This window comes from Furipterus horrens, unplaced genomic scaffold (genome assembly GCF_987537825.1).
Source record: "Furipterus horrens unplaced genomic scaffold, mFurHor1.1.pri manual_scaffold_2, whole genome shotgun sequence".
In the NCBI taxonomy this organism is placed as follows: Eukaryota; Metazoa; Chordata; class Mammalia; order Chiroptera; family Furipteridae; genus Furipterus; species Furipterus horrens.
The window spans coordinates 44,892,102-44,906,656 of NW_028327172.1; the positions used below are offsets into that span (position 1 = coordinate 44,892,102).

General features: G+C 54.6%; 1 protein-coding gene across 2 annotated transcripts in view; it reads right to left on the reverse strand.

Annotated features, from left to right (window-relative positions):
- The window catches only part of PDE2A (phosphodiesterase 2A), an 89,646-nt gene that overhangs the window by 4,376 nt on the left and 70,715 nt on the right, over nt 1–14,555 (reverse strand). For both annotated transcript variants that reach the window (XM_090265092.1, XM_090265098.1), the window contains exons 6-24: nt 14,465–14,520; nt 9,794–9,853; nt 9,014–9,167; nt 8,752–8,804; nt 8,479–8,553; nt 8,330–8,371; nt 7,757–7,825; nt 7,361–7,491; nt 4,980–5,091; nt 4,461–4,500; nt 4,261–4,324; nt 3,772–3,844; nt 3,446–3,623; nt 3,095–3,207; nt 2,363–2,440; nt 1,412–1,534; nt 850–920; nt 495–617; nt 53–140 (exon numbers count right to left, since the gene is read on the reverse strand). In XM_090265092.1, coding sequence (XP_090121218.1) covers nt 53–140; nt 495–617; nt 850–920; nt 1,412–1,534; nt 2,363–2,440; nt 3,095–3,207; nt 3,446–3,623; nt 3,772–3,844; nt 4,261–4,324; nt 4,461–4,500; nt 4,980–5,091; nt 7,361–7,491; nt 7,757–7,825; nt 8,330–8,371; nt 8,479–8,553; nt 8,752–8,804; nt 9,014–9,167; nt 9,794–9,853; nt 14,465–14,520 — 1,703 coding nt within the window. The remainder of the gene's footprint in view (nt 1–52; nt 141–494; nt 618–849; nt 921–1,411; nt 1,535–2,362; nt 2,441–3,094; nt 3,208–3,445; nt 3,624–3,771; nt 3,845–4,260; nt 4,325–4,460; nt 4,501–4,979; nt 5,092–7,360; nt 7,492–7,756; nt 7,826–8,329; nt 8,372–8,478; nt 8,554–8,751; nt 8,805–9,013; nt 9,168–9,793; nt 9,854–14,464; nt 14,521–14,555) is intronic.

The window sequence follows — 14,555 nt, forward strand, 5'->3', positions numbered from 1 at the left end:
ACTCCGAGACAGCCCAGGGAAGGTGCCCACTGGGAGGAGGGCAGGGTCTCACCGAGGCCACCTGGAAGGAGTTGTTTGTGCCTCTGTGGTCCAGATCATGACACATGCAGGAAATAAACAAGGCAAAGATCTCCATGTCCCTGGTTGGGAGACAGAGAGGAGAGAGGTCCAGTTGCAGCTCCTTCCCCAGACGCCCAGAGAAAGGACAGCTGCATGAGATGTCCAGGAGCCACCAGGCCAAAAACTCAGGACACCTGGGTCCCTTTCCTGGAAAGAAGCCCTGGTTTAGAGTTTGGCAGGCCCACCACTCCCCAGTACTGTGACTATGAGCAAGCCTGGCCCAGAAAATGCGCCTGTGCAAACTTCCTCACTGGGCTGTTAAAAGGGTCACCTAGGGTAGTGCATGTAAAGTGCCAGATACATAGGAAGTGCTTCCCTGTTCCAACCAAGGGGACCCCAGTGGCTGACAGATGGGGGGAAGTACAGCCACTCACTCGAGGTAGTTGGTGAGCTCCAGGTTCTTGTAGAGCAGGTAGCAGAAGTGAGAGACAGAGAAGGCGTGCATCCAGTTGTGGTAGGGTGGGTCCCGATAGCCCTTCTTCACCATCAAACAGAACCTGGGGGAGTGGAGAGGGCAGCAGACAGGCCTCAGGCTCTCCTCCTCCAGGTAGCCCACACCCATTCCTTTCCTTTCCTCATGGTCCCAGTGTCTAGGAACTGCCCCTCACTCATGGATCCTCTCCTCTCCCACAAGACTGAGTCTCCCCTAGTTGTCCCTAGTTGTGAGAGTTGAGGACAGAGGGAGGCAGAGGTGGGGCTGCCTGCATGAGGAGGGGAGGGGACACACACCGGGCCAGTGTCGGGCAATCAATTTTGTAGTTGTTGATGAAATTCATGTCCTGCAGCATGCTCAGGATGGCCTGCAGAGGGCAGAAGGGAGAGGTCAGAGGGATAGTCAGTTTCAAGACCAGGCCCTTGCTTTGGCCTTTTTTAATGCCTATAAATGTTGGAGTCTTAGATCTTTAGGTCTGTACCAGAGCACCATAAAATGCCAGTACCAAGCATTCCCAGAGCCAAGAACTTTTAGAAATATGGGATCCAAGAACTTTTGGAACCAAGCTCACATAAAATCTTTGAAACACAGGGAGCGAGGTGCCAACCCTGAGGCCACATGCCGGAGCAACCCTCAGCAATCATCCAGCCAGCCCTTGGCCCCGGGCAGGCCCCGTGGCCCGCGCTGGCAGACCAGCTGCCCACTCCATCTCTAAGGGAGACTCTCTAGCCTTCCTTGATGACTCTGTCTTGTCACCAGGAAGTTACTGTGCGCATTTAACTTAAATCTCTGCCTGTATACCCTCTGTCTCCACAGCGGGGTGAGGCGGCAGTGGTGGTGGAACAGAGGGCAGCTCACCGTGGAAGTGTCATCCTCAGGAAGAGAGCGAGGGGTGTAGGTGAAGCTGGCGAAGTTGGAGTCAATGGAAGCCACAGGCTGGATCCCGTCATGGAGAAGTTTGGTGTATTCATCATCAGAGACCTACAGGGGACCAGCCAGGGTATTAGAAGATGATCGCCACCCATCCAGTGTCCTCACCCTCAAATTCTGGGTAAGGTGACCCCTACCCAGAGTGTACTCAGTTGAGCCATCCAGTCCATGGATCATCACCCTCCCCTCACAGCCCTGCAGCCCACCTACTGTGCCTCCTTGCCTGTGACCTTCCTCATCTGTACCAGCCTGTCCTTGGCAGAGACAGAAGACACCCTTTTATGATGCCCCAAACCATGGCAGCCTTCCCTGAATGCTAAGTTGAAGAGTCCTTATTTGGGGAAGTAGGGCATCTCAGGGTTTAACCTCAACCCTTCCTACCACAGCTTCAACTCTATCCACAAAGTCTGGGACCCTTTGGTTTAGCCACAGGTAAGAGTAAATGTTTAAATCAACAATGACCACTGCATACTCTGAACTAAAGCCAGGGGCAGCTTTGTTGACACAGGGCCTGAGAATGGGCTGGAGTATCATAATTAGGACTTTGCAAGGTGGCAGGACCACTGTACCTAGGGGAGCTGTGGCAAGAGCCCTGAGTGTGCTTCTCAGCCTTCGTCATTCCCAAGACAGGAATGATCCCTGGACATGGGGAACACCTGGCAAACCAGGATCTTCCCTGGTCTAGGTCTTGCTGCCAGCCTAGGGGCTGAACCAGAACATGCCTACAGGTGGAGTTCAGGCATTGCACTGGGTCCATCTTCTTATCTTCAAGAGAGGATGATCAGAAAGTACAGCCTGGTCCTGGGCCCATGAGGATTCAAGGAGGCAGGGGACCTGGAGACCCTGGAAAGGAGGATAGAAGCTCCATGCAAACCTTACCTTCATGTGGTACATCATCATTTCATTGGCAAGGTGGCTGCGATACTGGGCCTCATTCACTTTCTTGTAAAGGAGGGACTGGGGGGAGAAAGGGAAAGAATGGAGCTCAACAAGGTGGCTGTCAAATCTCAGAATACCCAGCACTGGACAAAAGGGTCAGATAGAGTCTCCTGTGCTGGCCCTAGTCTGAGTCTTCGAGCTCCAGCCCAGAGTGTGTTGCCCCCTCCAACCTTCATCTAGACCTCCCCGTGCTCCTCCTCCTAGGATCTCTTAGCATTTGACCTGGCACTTTGCATCCTCTCCTGAGCCTGCCCCAGTTCTTCAGTGATGGAGCCCAAGGCCACAGCAGAGAAAGAGAAGCAAAGAGGGAAGTAGTGTCAGTGACCAATGGGCTGGAGTCTCATGGCAGAGCTGCCAGCTATGAACAATAAAACCCAACATTTCTCAAAAACGAGTTGACCTGGGGTTTGATTTGAGGTTACTTCCAGAGGAAAGTGGGGGTGGGTCAGGTGAATAATGACAACTGGGATTTCTCATGGTCCTGGGAGGCTAACAGGATAGGACAGCAAATAGCAAATTGTCAGATGGGAAACTGAGGCCAGAAGTGACCAGCGGTACAGAGACACACTCAGCAGTGGGATTCTTCAGTCCCAGGCGGGACAGAGCAAGAAGAGTCAATGTGATCAGAAGGGCAGAGGGTCCTACACGGGCCCCGCCTTTGTCCCCACTCACATGGGCGATGCTGATGCCGCAATAGATGGAGAAGGCCGTGGCCAGGTCCTCGTCAAACTTGCTGAACCACGGACCGTTGATCTTGTTCACCAGCTCGGCCACACCGATGACCTCTAGGGGCGGGAGAAGGGCTAGGATGGCCTGGTGGATGTGTCTGCCAGGGGGCGATCTGCCTTCCCAGGGTGTCCTCTAGGGACCTCCCACGCCTGGGAAACCTGTGCCTCTGCTACGGGAATGGGAACGCTAGAGCTGTGGGGAAGGGCTGCCAACCCCTCTAGCTGGCTCCGCCCCATCCTGCTCAGACCCCGCCCAGGCCTGGCCCCGTCCCGCCCCTCTGCCAGGTGTCCGCACCCTGGTTCTCGTTCTTGATGGGGAAGCAGAGGATGTTGCGCGTGCGGAAACCGGTGCTGTCGTCCACACCTCGGTAGAACAGCGGGTGTGCGTATGCGTCCGGGATGTTCAGGATCTGGCCCGTAGTCGCTACGTGGCCCGCTATGCCCTGGTCGGCCGGGATGCGGATCTCATAGCTCTGCCGTGGAAGGCGTGGGTTGGGAGGAAAAAGTTAGTGGCTGGCCTCAGAGAGGGTCATAGACCTGTCCGACCTGCTCGCCAGTGCCCTTGTGAACAGCTGACCCCCAGGACCACAGGAACACTCCCTCCGCGCGACCCTGCCTCACCTCGTCCTCCACCACGCCCCCGTCGAACACCTTGGCAACCAGCTCATTTTGATCCAGCAGGAACACGGAGCAGCTGTGGGGAGACGGCCTTGGTCCACAGGGCCCTGACACCCTCTCCAACCACCCCCACTTCTCACAACTGGAGGCCGGGAAAGAGTGATCCACGATGAAAGACTTTCCTCAGGGCTGATTGACTCCAGACCTTAGTCGAGCCCATGGTTTTTTTTTGTTTTGTTTTGTTTTTTCCTTTTTTTTTTGTAGCGCCTAGTCTGTGCCATGCACTTCTTGGGAGTTGAGGACCCGTGGCCCACAAAGCGAGCCCCGCCCTTGCTGTCATTGGACCTTACAGTCTAGTGATGATCACAGGCATGAAGTAAAGGATCCCACAAAATGTGATGGGGCCCCACAGACGGCAGTGGAGGGGGAAAAGAGAAGATAATGACTGAGGCCTGGGGCCTCTCTCCCCCTCTCAGGGGTAAATTCACTCACATCTCCGCATTGCTGAGGTTTCTGGCCTCTGTGATGATCTCCTGGAGCAGAACAGAGACGTCATCTGTGAGGGAGAAGCATGGGGGCCAATCATGAGACTGGACTGGAATACCATGGCCAAGCCCGCCCACCTCTCCTTTCCAAACTCCAGCCCCGACTCCCATCCCACAACCAGGCATGGAGGAGGACAGTGCGCTCACCCAGGTGAGTGAAGAGGTTCTTTGCCACTTGGAGAAGAGCCTGGAATGGAGAAAACAGAGATCACAGGAATTTAGGTTACAGAAATTGACCCTCTCCAACCTCCCTGCCTGCAACATCCCCAGGGGCTTCTCATTTCTCTCCTAGGACTCTCTGCACATGCTGGAGATTGGCAGAGTCTAATTATGTCATTTGGCTACTAAGTGAAGGAGTGGGAGGAATCGCGCCAGTGAAAGCATATAGAAACCTAGAGTCTCAGATGTGCATTCATCTTTGGCTCCAGCCGCCCAGAGGTTGCTTTAGTTCCCAGGTTGAACACTAGAGGGTGGTCGCACACAGTACCTGCAGCCAGTAGCCATCCTGAGGAACTAGTGACCTCCCTCCTTAAGAGGCCTCCAAGTCACTGGGTAATCCCCCTGCCAGGGTCCAGATAGACATGGGCTTTTCCCTTGTAGATGAATCTCTGGGGTGGAGAGCTGGGCACCTTGGTCCGTGAGAGAGGCACAAGGCAGGTCACTCACCTGGCACTCACACTTGAGCTTCTGCTCCTTCTGGAATGCTAGGGTGCTGGTGAGCACGGTGCTGGTGTAGTGAAAGCAATGCTCGATCACATGCTTGTCCTGGTCCGCGAATCTGGGGAGGGAGGCATGGTCATCAGAGAGGGAGCTGATGACAGACGTCTCTCCCCATTTATCTTCACTTCCATCCCTCCAGGAAGCCCACTCAGAGATCTACCAGCTAACCACCATGCTCCGCTACTGGGGCTGCTCACTGCAAAGGGGGCTTGGGGCAGCTCCCTCAGACTGGAGGCTCCCTAAATGGGGGAAGGGGGAGTCATTCTCCTCAGACCAAAATGTGTTTTCCTTCTCAGACTATCGATTCCTGAAGCCCAGCCATGTCTCTGTCCCCTGACTTCAGATTTACCCAGACTGAGGCTGGGTCTCCTCCCTCAGACTGGAGACGTGCCTAAGCCAGAGCTGAGTGTTCTCCTGTTCCTCCTCAGAGGTCCCTCCAGGTTCAGGGATGAGGGGTGGCACTGCCCTGTCTTGTCCAGCTCTTGCCACTGTCCTACTCTCCACCGACTCCCCCCTCATCTTTGGGCATCTCCCAGCTTCAGCCGTACTAGAATCCTCATCATTCTGAGAAAACTTCCAGTTCCTTCACACCTTCATGCTTTGCCCCACACTGTTATCTCTGCCTAGAATACATACCTTTCCCACCCACCTCACTCTATGCCCTGAAGATAAACTTTAAGTCTTGAAGGCAGGAACCATAACTGTATCACCCCATGCCCAATGCAGAACCTGGTACAGGGGAGATATTTGGGAAGTGTTTGCTAAATGTCTTAACTGTACTCTACCTCTGCCCTTGCCACCAGCCCCACCACACTCCCCGCTGAAGGGACTCTGGAGTCCCTGTTCTCTGAACTCCAGGCAGCTTCTCTGCAGTCAGTGCTCTGAGTGAAACCCCACCTTGGCTCGTGCAATCATTCAGCACTCACTCCATGAAATAAGTGGAACCCAGAGATGACCCTGACCCTATTCTGGGCCTCAGGGCTGTCACCAAGGTCCCATCTCACTTATTTTCTGATACCACCTCCCCTCTAGGTCCAGTTCTCGGTCTAGAACCCAGTCCCACAACCACCAGCCAGAGGTCACAGCCTCTGCTGGACCCCGACTCACTCTGCACTCCTCTCTCGAAAGGCCTTTCTAAGGCCATCTGGTGAGCACACAGCTGGACACAGTAGGTGCTCAATGTGTGTTTATTAAATGACATAAATTCTCCCACCACTAGGATGCCCACCTTGACCAAATGACACAGACCCCACATCATCTCACTCTTTATTTCCCCAGGTCCACCCAACTGCCTACAGAGTTCCACGTTGGAACTACACAGACCTATGACTCTCAGATCTCTGCCCACCCCTGCAGACCCTATCCCTGGGCTTCTGACACTTCTCTAGTCCTAACATTCCCAGTCTCTACTTCCTGCAGGAGCCCCAGGCCCTCAAACCCAGCCTGTCTTCTGGAGCCTCAGGATCCAAGCATGTTGTCAGTATCTCTCTGTATCCTAGAATCAGGATGCAACCCCTCACCTGCCTGCTCCTTCCCACCTGTATGACTTAGCCCTAACTGCTAGACCTGCTGAACCAAGTGTGGCAGCATTTACATCCTGAACCTACTCCCAGGACAGACATATCTAGTCAATCATAGTACTAAGATGCAGTCTCAACACAGTGCTTCAGGCTGGCAGCTACTGCCAATTAGTGAATTGGTATAGGATATGAAATCTGTTTATGGTATGACCCCTAGATCACAAATCTGATCTCAGTTCTTGAGATAATCTTCCTAACTAAACCTGTTTACCTGACTCTGTGTCCTGCCCACCACTCGGTTTTTATGATTCTTGCAGCAGCCCTGTCAGTGCCTATAGAAACCCTCAGCTTAGCCCGGCCCTCAAGCCTGCATTCCCTTTAGCCATTGTCCTCTGTGTCGGTGACCCACTCTGCAGGTCCTAGAGAGTTCACCCTCCCCAGAGCTCACTGTCCCTCCATCAGGGAGTTCTGGCAAAAATGCCAAAACAGGGGATGGCAAGTGGGGGGGAAGGCCAATACCCAACAGCAGGAAATGGGCAAAAAGAAGCGGAGTTCACTTGGACAGAAACATGATTTTACATAAGCTAAAAAGGGTGAGTCAACAGTTATCTGTGCCTCAGCTGCAGCAGCTGCAGGAGCCTAGCACCCTCCTATAATCCCATAATCCCTTGCAATGACAAACCATTCAGTCCACCACTGCTGGAATAGCACCCCCTGCCTAGTACCCTTTCAGCACTGTTACCCTAGTAGAACCCTGTCCAGGCTCTCATCTCACCTCCTGACCCACATCACCCCACCCAGACTCACAAGTCTCCTCTGAGCTTGTTGAAAGCACAGGCCAAGGCCACCACCTGGTCCGTGGCCCGGCTGATGACGGGGACACAGAGCATGGTCTGCAGTTCACAGCCTATCATGCTTTGCAGCTGTTGCACATCCTCCTGCAAAGGGGAGGTGAATCAGGGCAGGGGAGGAGGGCGAGAGGATGCTTCCTTGACCCCGCCCTCCACCACACTCTGCAACAGGTGGTTCTCAGGGGCTTCTGCAGGGTGGGAAGTACTATGACATGGGGTGGGTTGGAATAAAATACCCCAGTCTTGTCTCCAGCATTCCTAGGCTGCCTTGTCCCAGAAATTCCGGCCCTGGAGACTGAACAGTGTGCTCTCCCTTTGCCTCCTCCCCTGGTCCATCCAGGCCATGGCTTACGGATGTGAGATCTTTCAGCTGGATAGACTCCTTGTCTTCCACCACCTTGCCCAGGCGTCCCATTGTCAACTGCAGAGTAAAGAGAGGCGGAGTCAGGGCCAGCTCAGCTGAGGTCAGGCAATCTCAGACCCCACTCCTCACTCCAAAGTCTGGAAGTTCAAGGACCTTTTAAGTTAGTCTAAATGGCAGATGGAGTCGACACTGAGAAAGGGGGTGCAGTGTTCCGCTCCTGACCAGAATGCCTGATGGAAGACTCTAAGGTCTCCCCTAACTAGGAGAGAGAAAAGCAGACTCCAAGATTCGCATTGATCTCAGTGGATTCTAGAGAACCAAATCCAGAAACACCCCAACAGAACTGAACTGCTCCCAAGTAAACCTTTCTGTCGCTTGTATGAGATTACTCCTACTGGATCCTGATCAAGAAAGACTGTGAGCTCTCATAACATTTCTAAGTAGAGCCCAAGATTGAGATAATTTCATCAGATCCCAAGAGATTCTAGCAGATCCCAGGTATGCCTAACTCGCCTGAACTGGTCCTGCAGACCCCAACACAGGGGACGACACAGGACTCACCGGAAAGCTGATCTCTTCCTCCAGTACTTTACCTCCGATGACCTGAGGGACAGAGGGGCGGCGACCCGTCAAAGGATAAACAAGGTTTTTCCCCTCGGAGACCTAGGTCCCTCTCCCCATCCCACCCCACCGTGGACCTGGGCCCTCACCTTACAGGAGAGCTGGAGATTGTCCTCGGACACCAGCAGGAGGCAGCAGCAGGATGCCTGAGTCTCCTGCTGCAGCTGAAAGGGAGGGACAAGGAGCGAGAGGCTGACCGCGGATCTGGGCCAACCCCACTCCCCACCCTCTCGTCCCTCTGGGGCTCCTCTGGTAGGTGGAGGAGAGCCGAGAGGCGGGACGTCGGAATCTGAACTGAGATGGAGAGCTCTAGAAGTCGTCGGTCCCGGGAGGAGCACGGGGGCAGGGGCAAAGGGACTCACGTATTGAAGGACTTTGAGCTGCAGGGAAGAGGCGTCCAGGTCGTAAAGTTCCCCTGAAACGGCGGGGCGCGGATTATAGAGAGGGCCCTTAGACTCCCCCAATCCTGTGCCGCCTCCAGCTCCACCTGCGGGTCCTGCCCATAGATCTACCCCGGCCCTCCTCGGCCGCGCCCCACCTCTAAGGCCCCGCCCAACACCTAGGCCCCACCCCTCCAGGTTCGGCCCGGTTCCGACTCCAGGACCGTCTCTGCCGGGTCCTCACCGCACAGTTGCAGGATCTTTTCGTCCTGGTGGGTGTATGCAACTCCGCCCTCGTGGTCTCCCGCCGGCCCCGCCGCGGGGCTCTGGGCCACTTCGGGGGCCACGCCGGGCCCGCGCTGCTGCAGGGCCTGCACCCTTCGCAGGGCCACCAGGGTCTGCGGCGGGCCAAACGGTCAGGTAGCCACTCTCCCCACCTTTACCGCGCTCCCCGCCTCAGGACTCTTCGCATTTGCTCGAGCCATTTCCTACGCCTGCGGAGCCCATCGCCCCCACCCCCATCCCCAAAAACCCTTTCCCCCGCGCTCCACCCTCCTGTGGGCTCCCACTGCCTCTGGAGTGTCCCTCCCTCCATGAACAGATAGGTACAGGGTTTGTCTCCACCCCTAGTCCCAGATTCTTCCAAGACAGGCCAAGGTCAGGTTTCTCTGTGTCACTAGCAACGGAATTCTAAGTCCTTGTTAAAGCCACAATGTAAAATCTCAGAAAATCTCTCATGACGAGCCTCAGCATCATTCTGTAGGTAGTCCTTCCTATCTACTGACAAGGTATTTGACTCGCTTTATCTCACCAGTACCCTACGTAGGTCAGTGCTTTCCTTATCCTCATTTTCAGATGTGAAACTTATGCTCAGAGAGATTAAGTGACTCGCTCAAGGTCACACCTCCCAAAGGTGATGGACTGGAACCCAGGTCTGTCTAGCTCCCTGACCAGATCATCTTCTCACCCATTGTGATGTGGGTCTTCAGCAGCCCCATCCTACCCCAGCCCTATCCCCACTCACATGCTTCTCCACAGCTTGAAGACTCCGCTCTTCATTGTCACTCAGCTGGCCACAGTGAACCTGGAGGGATGTCGGAGAGGGACTAGCAGCGACCTTCCCTAGCCTCCCCTCTCTGCCAGAGGACCCTCCCCATGCCTGACACACACCTGTCCCGACCAACACATACATACTCCAGCCTGTGGGCTTCAGTGATAACTCTGTCCTTCTGACCAAACACATGGCCTCAGAAAAATATGCCCCCTCCAGGAAGCCTTCTAACGCTAATCCAAATAAAAGTGGAACTTCTGATCTCTGCCTTTTCAGTCACTGTTCGGTAACAGCATGATTCAGGTGTATAGTGAGGGGAGGGGAGTGACCTGGGGCTCCTCTTTAGCTCCCAGCCATGGAGCCCTTCAGGACCTGATTATGGAATCAGTGCTATTAGTAGCCTAAGCCTTCCGTCTCCATCCTTTCTGAGTTGGGGTTTGAGCTGCCCCTGAGTCTGGGTAAGGAAAGAGGTCCAGCATTTATGATGCATCTACCATGCCTTAAGACCTTGGGAGGATGGATGAATGAATGAATGAATGAATGGAGAAGTAAAGTGCTTTGCTTTACATGTGATTCTCACCATCCAGTAGGGCAGGCTTCCACCTTGCAGATAAACCAAGGCCCAGAAAGGCTGAGTGGCAGAGTTGGGACAGTACCAACTGCTCTCTTACCTTCTCTGCCCACACCTTCCACTCTCTAAACTGGGTCTCATCAGCATCCATATTAACCTGTCCCGCCCTAACTTCCCTGTGTCAGCTACCAGAAATCCCCTCGGCTCATCTTTCATACTCGGTGAAGTCCCTTCCCCAAACCCTGCTTGGGTGCTTGACACAGAAAATGAGAGGGAGAGAGGGAGGGGTGGCAGTCTGGTGACCCACTATAAGCCCTGCTAGCAAAACTCTCCATCTGCGTCACCAGTTTCTGGTGGTGCCTACTCAGAGCTGTTCACCACCTGCGGGGCACCCCACAGGGACTGCACTGGGGTCCCCTCCTTCATCCTCCCTTCTCCCTCCGCTGATGCCTGCCTGCCTCTGCTCTGGGTCCCATGCCAGGAGCAGATGGAGAGGAGGAGACCAGCAAGTTCCCAGGAAGCTCACACCTGGCTGGGGCAGGATGGAGTGGGGGAATCTTATTAGGGGGTGCAGAACCTCATACTGAAGAAGGAGAAGGCAGACTGGGTGGATAGGAACTTAAAGACTGTGGGAGCTCAGAGGGGGAGGGCACCTGAGAGGCTTCCCGAACTGGCACTGGACCATGGGGAGGACAAGTAGAGCCTGAAGAGAGGGGACACTGTAGGCAGGAGCTGTCCTGGCAGTGCTGGGTAGAAGTTGGTGCAGGGAGATGAGGAAATGGCAGGAGTGGGGTCCATGGTGCCCCAGGAGGGAGGGCCTTAAGTGCCAGGCCCAGGGATTGGACTTTAGCTTGAGGGCCATGGCCTATGGGATGTAAGGTGAATTGGAGGGAGCAATGCTGGAGGCAGGAAGACCTGAGGCCACCTCCTATGATTCCTTCCCATGGGACAGGGAGCTGAAAGAAGTTGGGGCATGGTTCATTTGCATGTGGTTCACATACACATGCTGGCATTTTATTGTCAGTAGATGAGGGGAGGACATTTATTTGTTCCTTCCATTGGGACCCATCTCTCAGAAGAAAGGAGGGTTGGGACCCCTCTAAGTCTATGGGGGCAACCAGTTCCTGGGCTGCCAAAATAGTTTGGTCCCAGCACAGAGCTGGGAGACTGAATGAGAGTCTCCGAAGGCCAGGGGAAAAGAAGGAATTGTGGAGCCCTCCACACCCCCGTACCTCGCCTCACCCTAGCACACACTCCTGGGCTGCCTCACCCCTTCCCCACCCAGCACGTGCACAAACACAACGCACTCTCTCATGACAACCCTCAGTGCCCCCACCACACACACCCACACTCACACTCACTCTCCCACGGAGATACTCAGGCGTGTGCACACATGCACACAAATACATGCACAATGCAGCACCAACTCAAAGACATCCCCACACCCACAGCTTCTACACCATCCACATGTGTACATTCATAACTGTATATAGGATACTTGAGTTCGCACACCTAAGAGCCATGCACACATTCTGCTCCCCACACATGCAAACACACCATCACCAACACTCACACATGGCTTTTCTGCTCACCAACAGAAACACACCTGCACCTGCTCTTGCTAATCAGGGAGCTTGTCTGGGGCCCAGTGGTAACACTCAGTGGTGGGCACTAGGGCTGTTGAAAGGGCTGAGAACCCAGCACAGCCCCTATACCACTCATTCGCACCAAGTTCAATGTGGCTAATCCCCATGTAAGGAGCTGGAGTGGCTGGCACAGCGGGGGGGCGGGGGGGGCGGTGGAGCGTGGGCACACATCATGCATCAAATGCCAGAGACCAAATGCCGCCCACTCCTCAAAGGGACTTATTATCCCAGAACTGAAGAACAGAGCCAAAGAAGACTCTGTTCTTCACACAAAGAATCTGTAACCACGGTGCCTGGAGTTGCAAGCTGCAGAGGACCAGAACCTACCCAGGCAGTCCTGGACCTGGCTGGTGCATTTCTCAGAGAGTCTTCCATTGACCACATTTCCATTAGGCCCCAGTATTCCTCGCAGCACATCCTGGCTTCCTTGCCGCATTTGCCATCATTTGCAATTCTATCCTTATTTTGCCCCCTTCTTTGTCTGTCTCCCCAACCCCTGCAGTCTGGTCTATCTCCATCACTGCTGTGTTTGCAGCACCTAGCCTGGCACTGCTTGAGAAATATGCCTTTAATTGATGGATGTGTAGATGGATGAATAGCAAGAGCAGACTCAGAGAGGGAAATAGGACTTGTTAAGGAAGGAGCTGGTGAGTCAGCCCTCCCAAAACATCTGCCCTGTAGCACCTCCTGTATGCCCTATACCCTTTGCCCTTGGGATCTGGTGGTAGTGGGGAGGTTCAAGGTTGCCTGTACTGCCTCTCAGAGGATGTGAGATCCTGTGGCCCTGGGAGTACTGGGGCAGAGCAACAGGACAGAATCTGTCAGATGTGTAGGCACTGGGGACAGGGGTGTCCTGGAGAAGTGCTTTTCTACTTGAGTAGGAAGGCACAGGCTTGGAGAAGAGGCAGACCAAATAATCAAAATACCTTTCAAAGGCTCTTCACTGCCAGCGGTGTTTGAGGAGGTGAGGGATCGGCTGGCTGTTGGGAACATCTCCTGGTAGCCGAAGTCTCAGGTAGCATCTTGCTCAACAGCATGCACCCCACACCTCCGCCTCACTAGGATCACAGCCTTCCCTCAACACTCCCATCACCCTTCTCCCCACCCTGCCTTGGCTCATACTGTTCCCTGTCTAGAATATCATTCCCCTTCTTCTCTGCCTGTCGACCTCCTCCCCAGGCCCCAAAGCCCACTCAGACACAACCTCCAACTGTGAGGCATGCCTTGCTGCTCCAGCCTCTCCCACCAGAGCACTTGCATTTATTTCCTTTGGCCAGTAGGGGTCTGAGGGTGTTCCTGCCTTCCTCCAGATTGAGCTTCTAGAAGGCAGAAATGGGTCTGACTCCTCTCCCTGCTCCAGCACACAGCCTGGAGCAGGGCCCGAAGCAGGGGTTTGCTAGAGAGAGTTACATTCAAGTAATCTGACCCCATCCCCTCCCCAATACACAACACACACAAACACACAGGCCTTTCTTCCCCAGGAGAAAGGCTGAAGCCTGGACTCCTGGCCCAACCTGAGACAAGGTGAACAGCAGTCATGACAAACATCCTCTTGTCCACAGGATGAACCACCTTCCAGATGTCTTCCCCTTGGGGGAGTTGCTTCTCTTCTGACCCAGTCCTCACAGCCCCAGCACAGGGAGTCCTTCTCAGAAACCTGACACCCCAGACTCTTTTCCCTCAATAAACGTGGGTGACCCCAAGCCACCGCCTCCCACCTCCACTCCTGCACTTGTCCCCAGCCCTGGTCCTCTTCGAAGAGACCAGCTCTGGCACAGATTGGGACCAAAGGAGGGAGGGAAGCTGTGCTCAGAACTCTGTGCCAACAGCAGATCTGTTCCCTGGGGGAACAGAAGCTGGGGGGTGGGAGAAACCGGGGGGTATATGTCTCAGTCAGTCGGGCAGATGGGACGTTGAGGAGACCAAGCCAAATACCCCTTCCTTCCTCTCCTCTCCCCTTCTCTCCCCATGGCACATCCTCCCCCTCCCCCGCCCTCCCCCTCCAGCAGCTCTGGAAAGGTCAGACGCCTCAGAAAGCTTTAATTGTGTTTTAATGAGCTCGGAGGAGTCCCTGGGTGTACCAAGGCCAGCTCATGTATCTGTCTGCACCCCAAGTTGGATCCTTATTGAGATAATGGTGATTTGGGGGTGCTAGCCCTTCTGTTCCTAGGACAGGAAAAAGACTTTGAACAACCCCCTCCATATGAGAGAAGAGTGTGGAGAGCAATAGAGCCCAGCCCACAAGCTTGGGCCAGCAATTCATCCTGCCCATCTTCTCCCAGACTTCTCCCAGACCCCCACGTTTACAACTCCAGCCCAGCTTGCTGCTCTCAAAACACACACACACACACACACACACACACACACACACACACCCCTCCATCCACCGCCCCTTCCTCTGATCTCCTCTCCCCATCCCATCCTTACCAAGATGACTGCTGCCACAGCCCCAGCCTCCTTGTCCACCAGCGGTATGACCAGCACTGAAGGGGAGAGGGCAATGAGGTGGTCCTGCGGG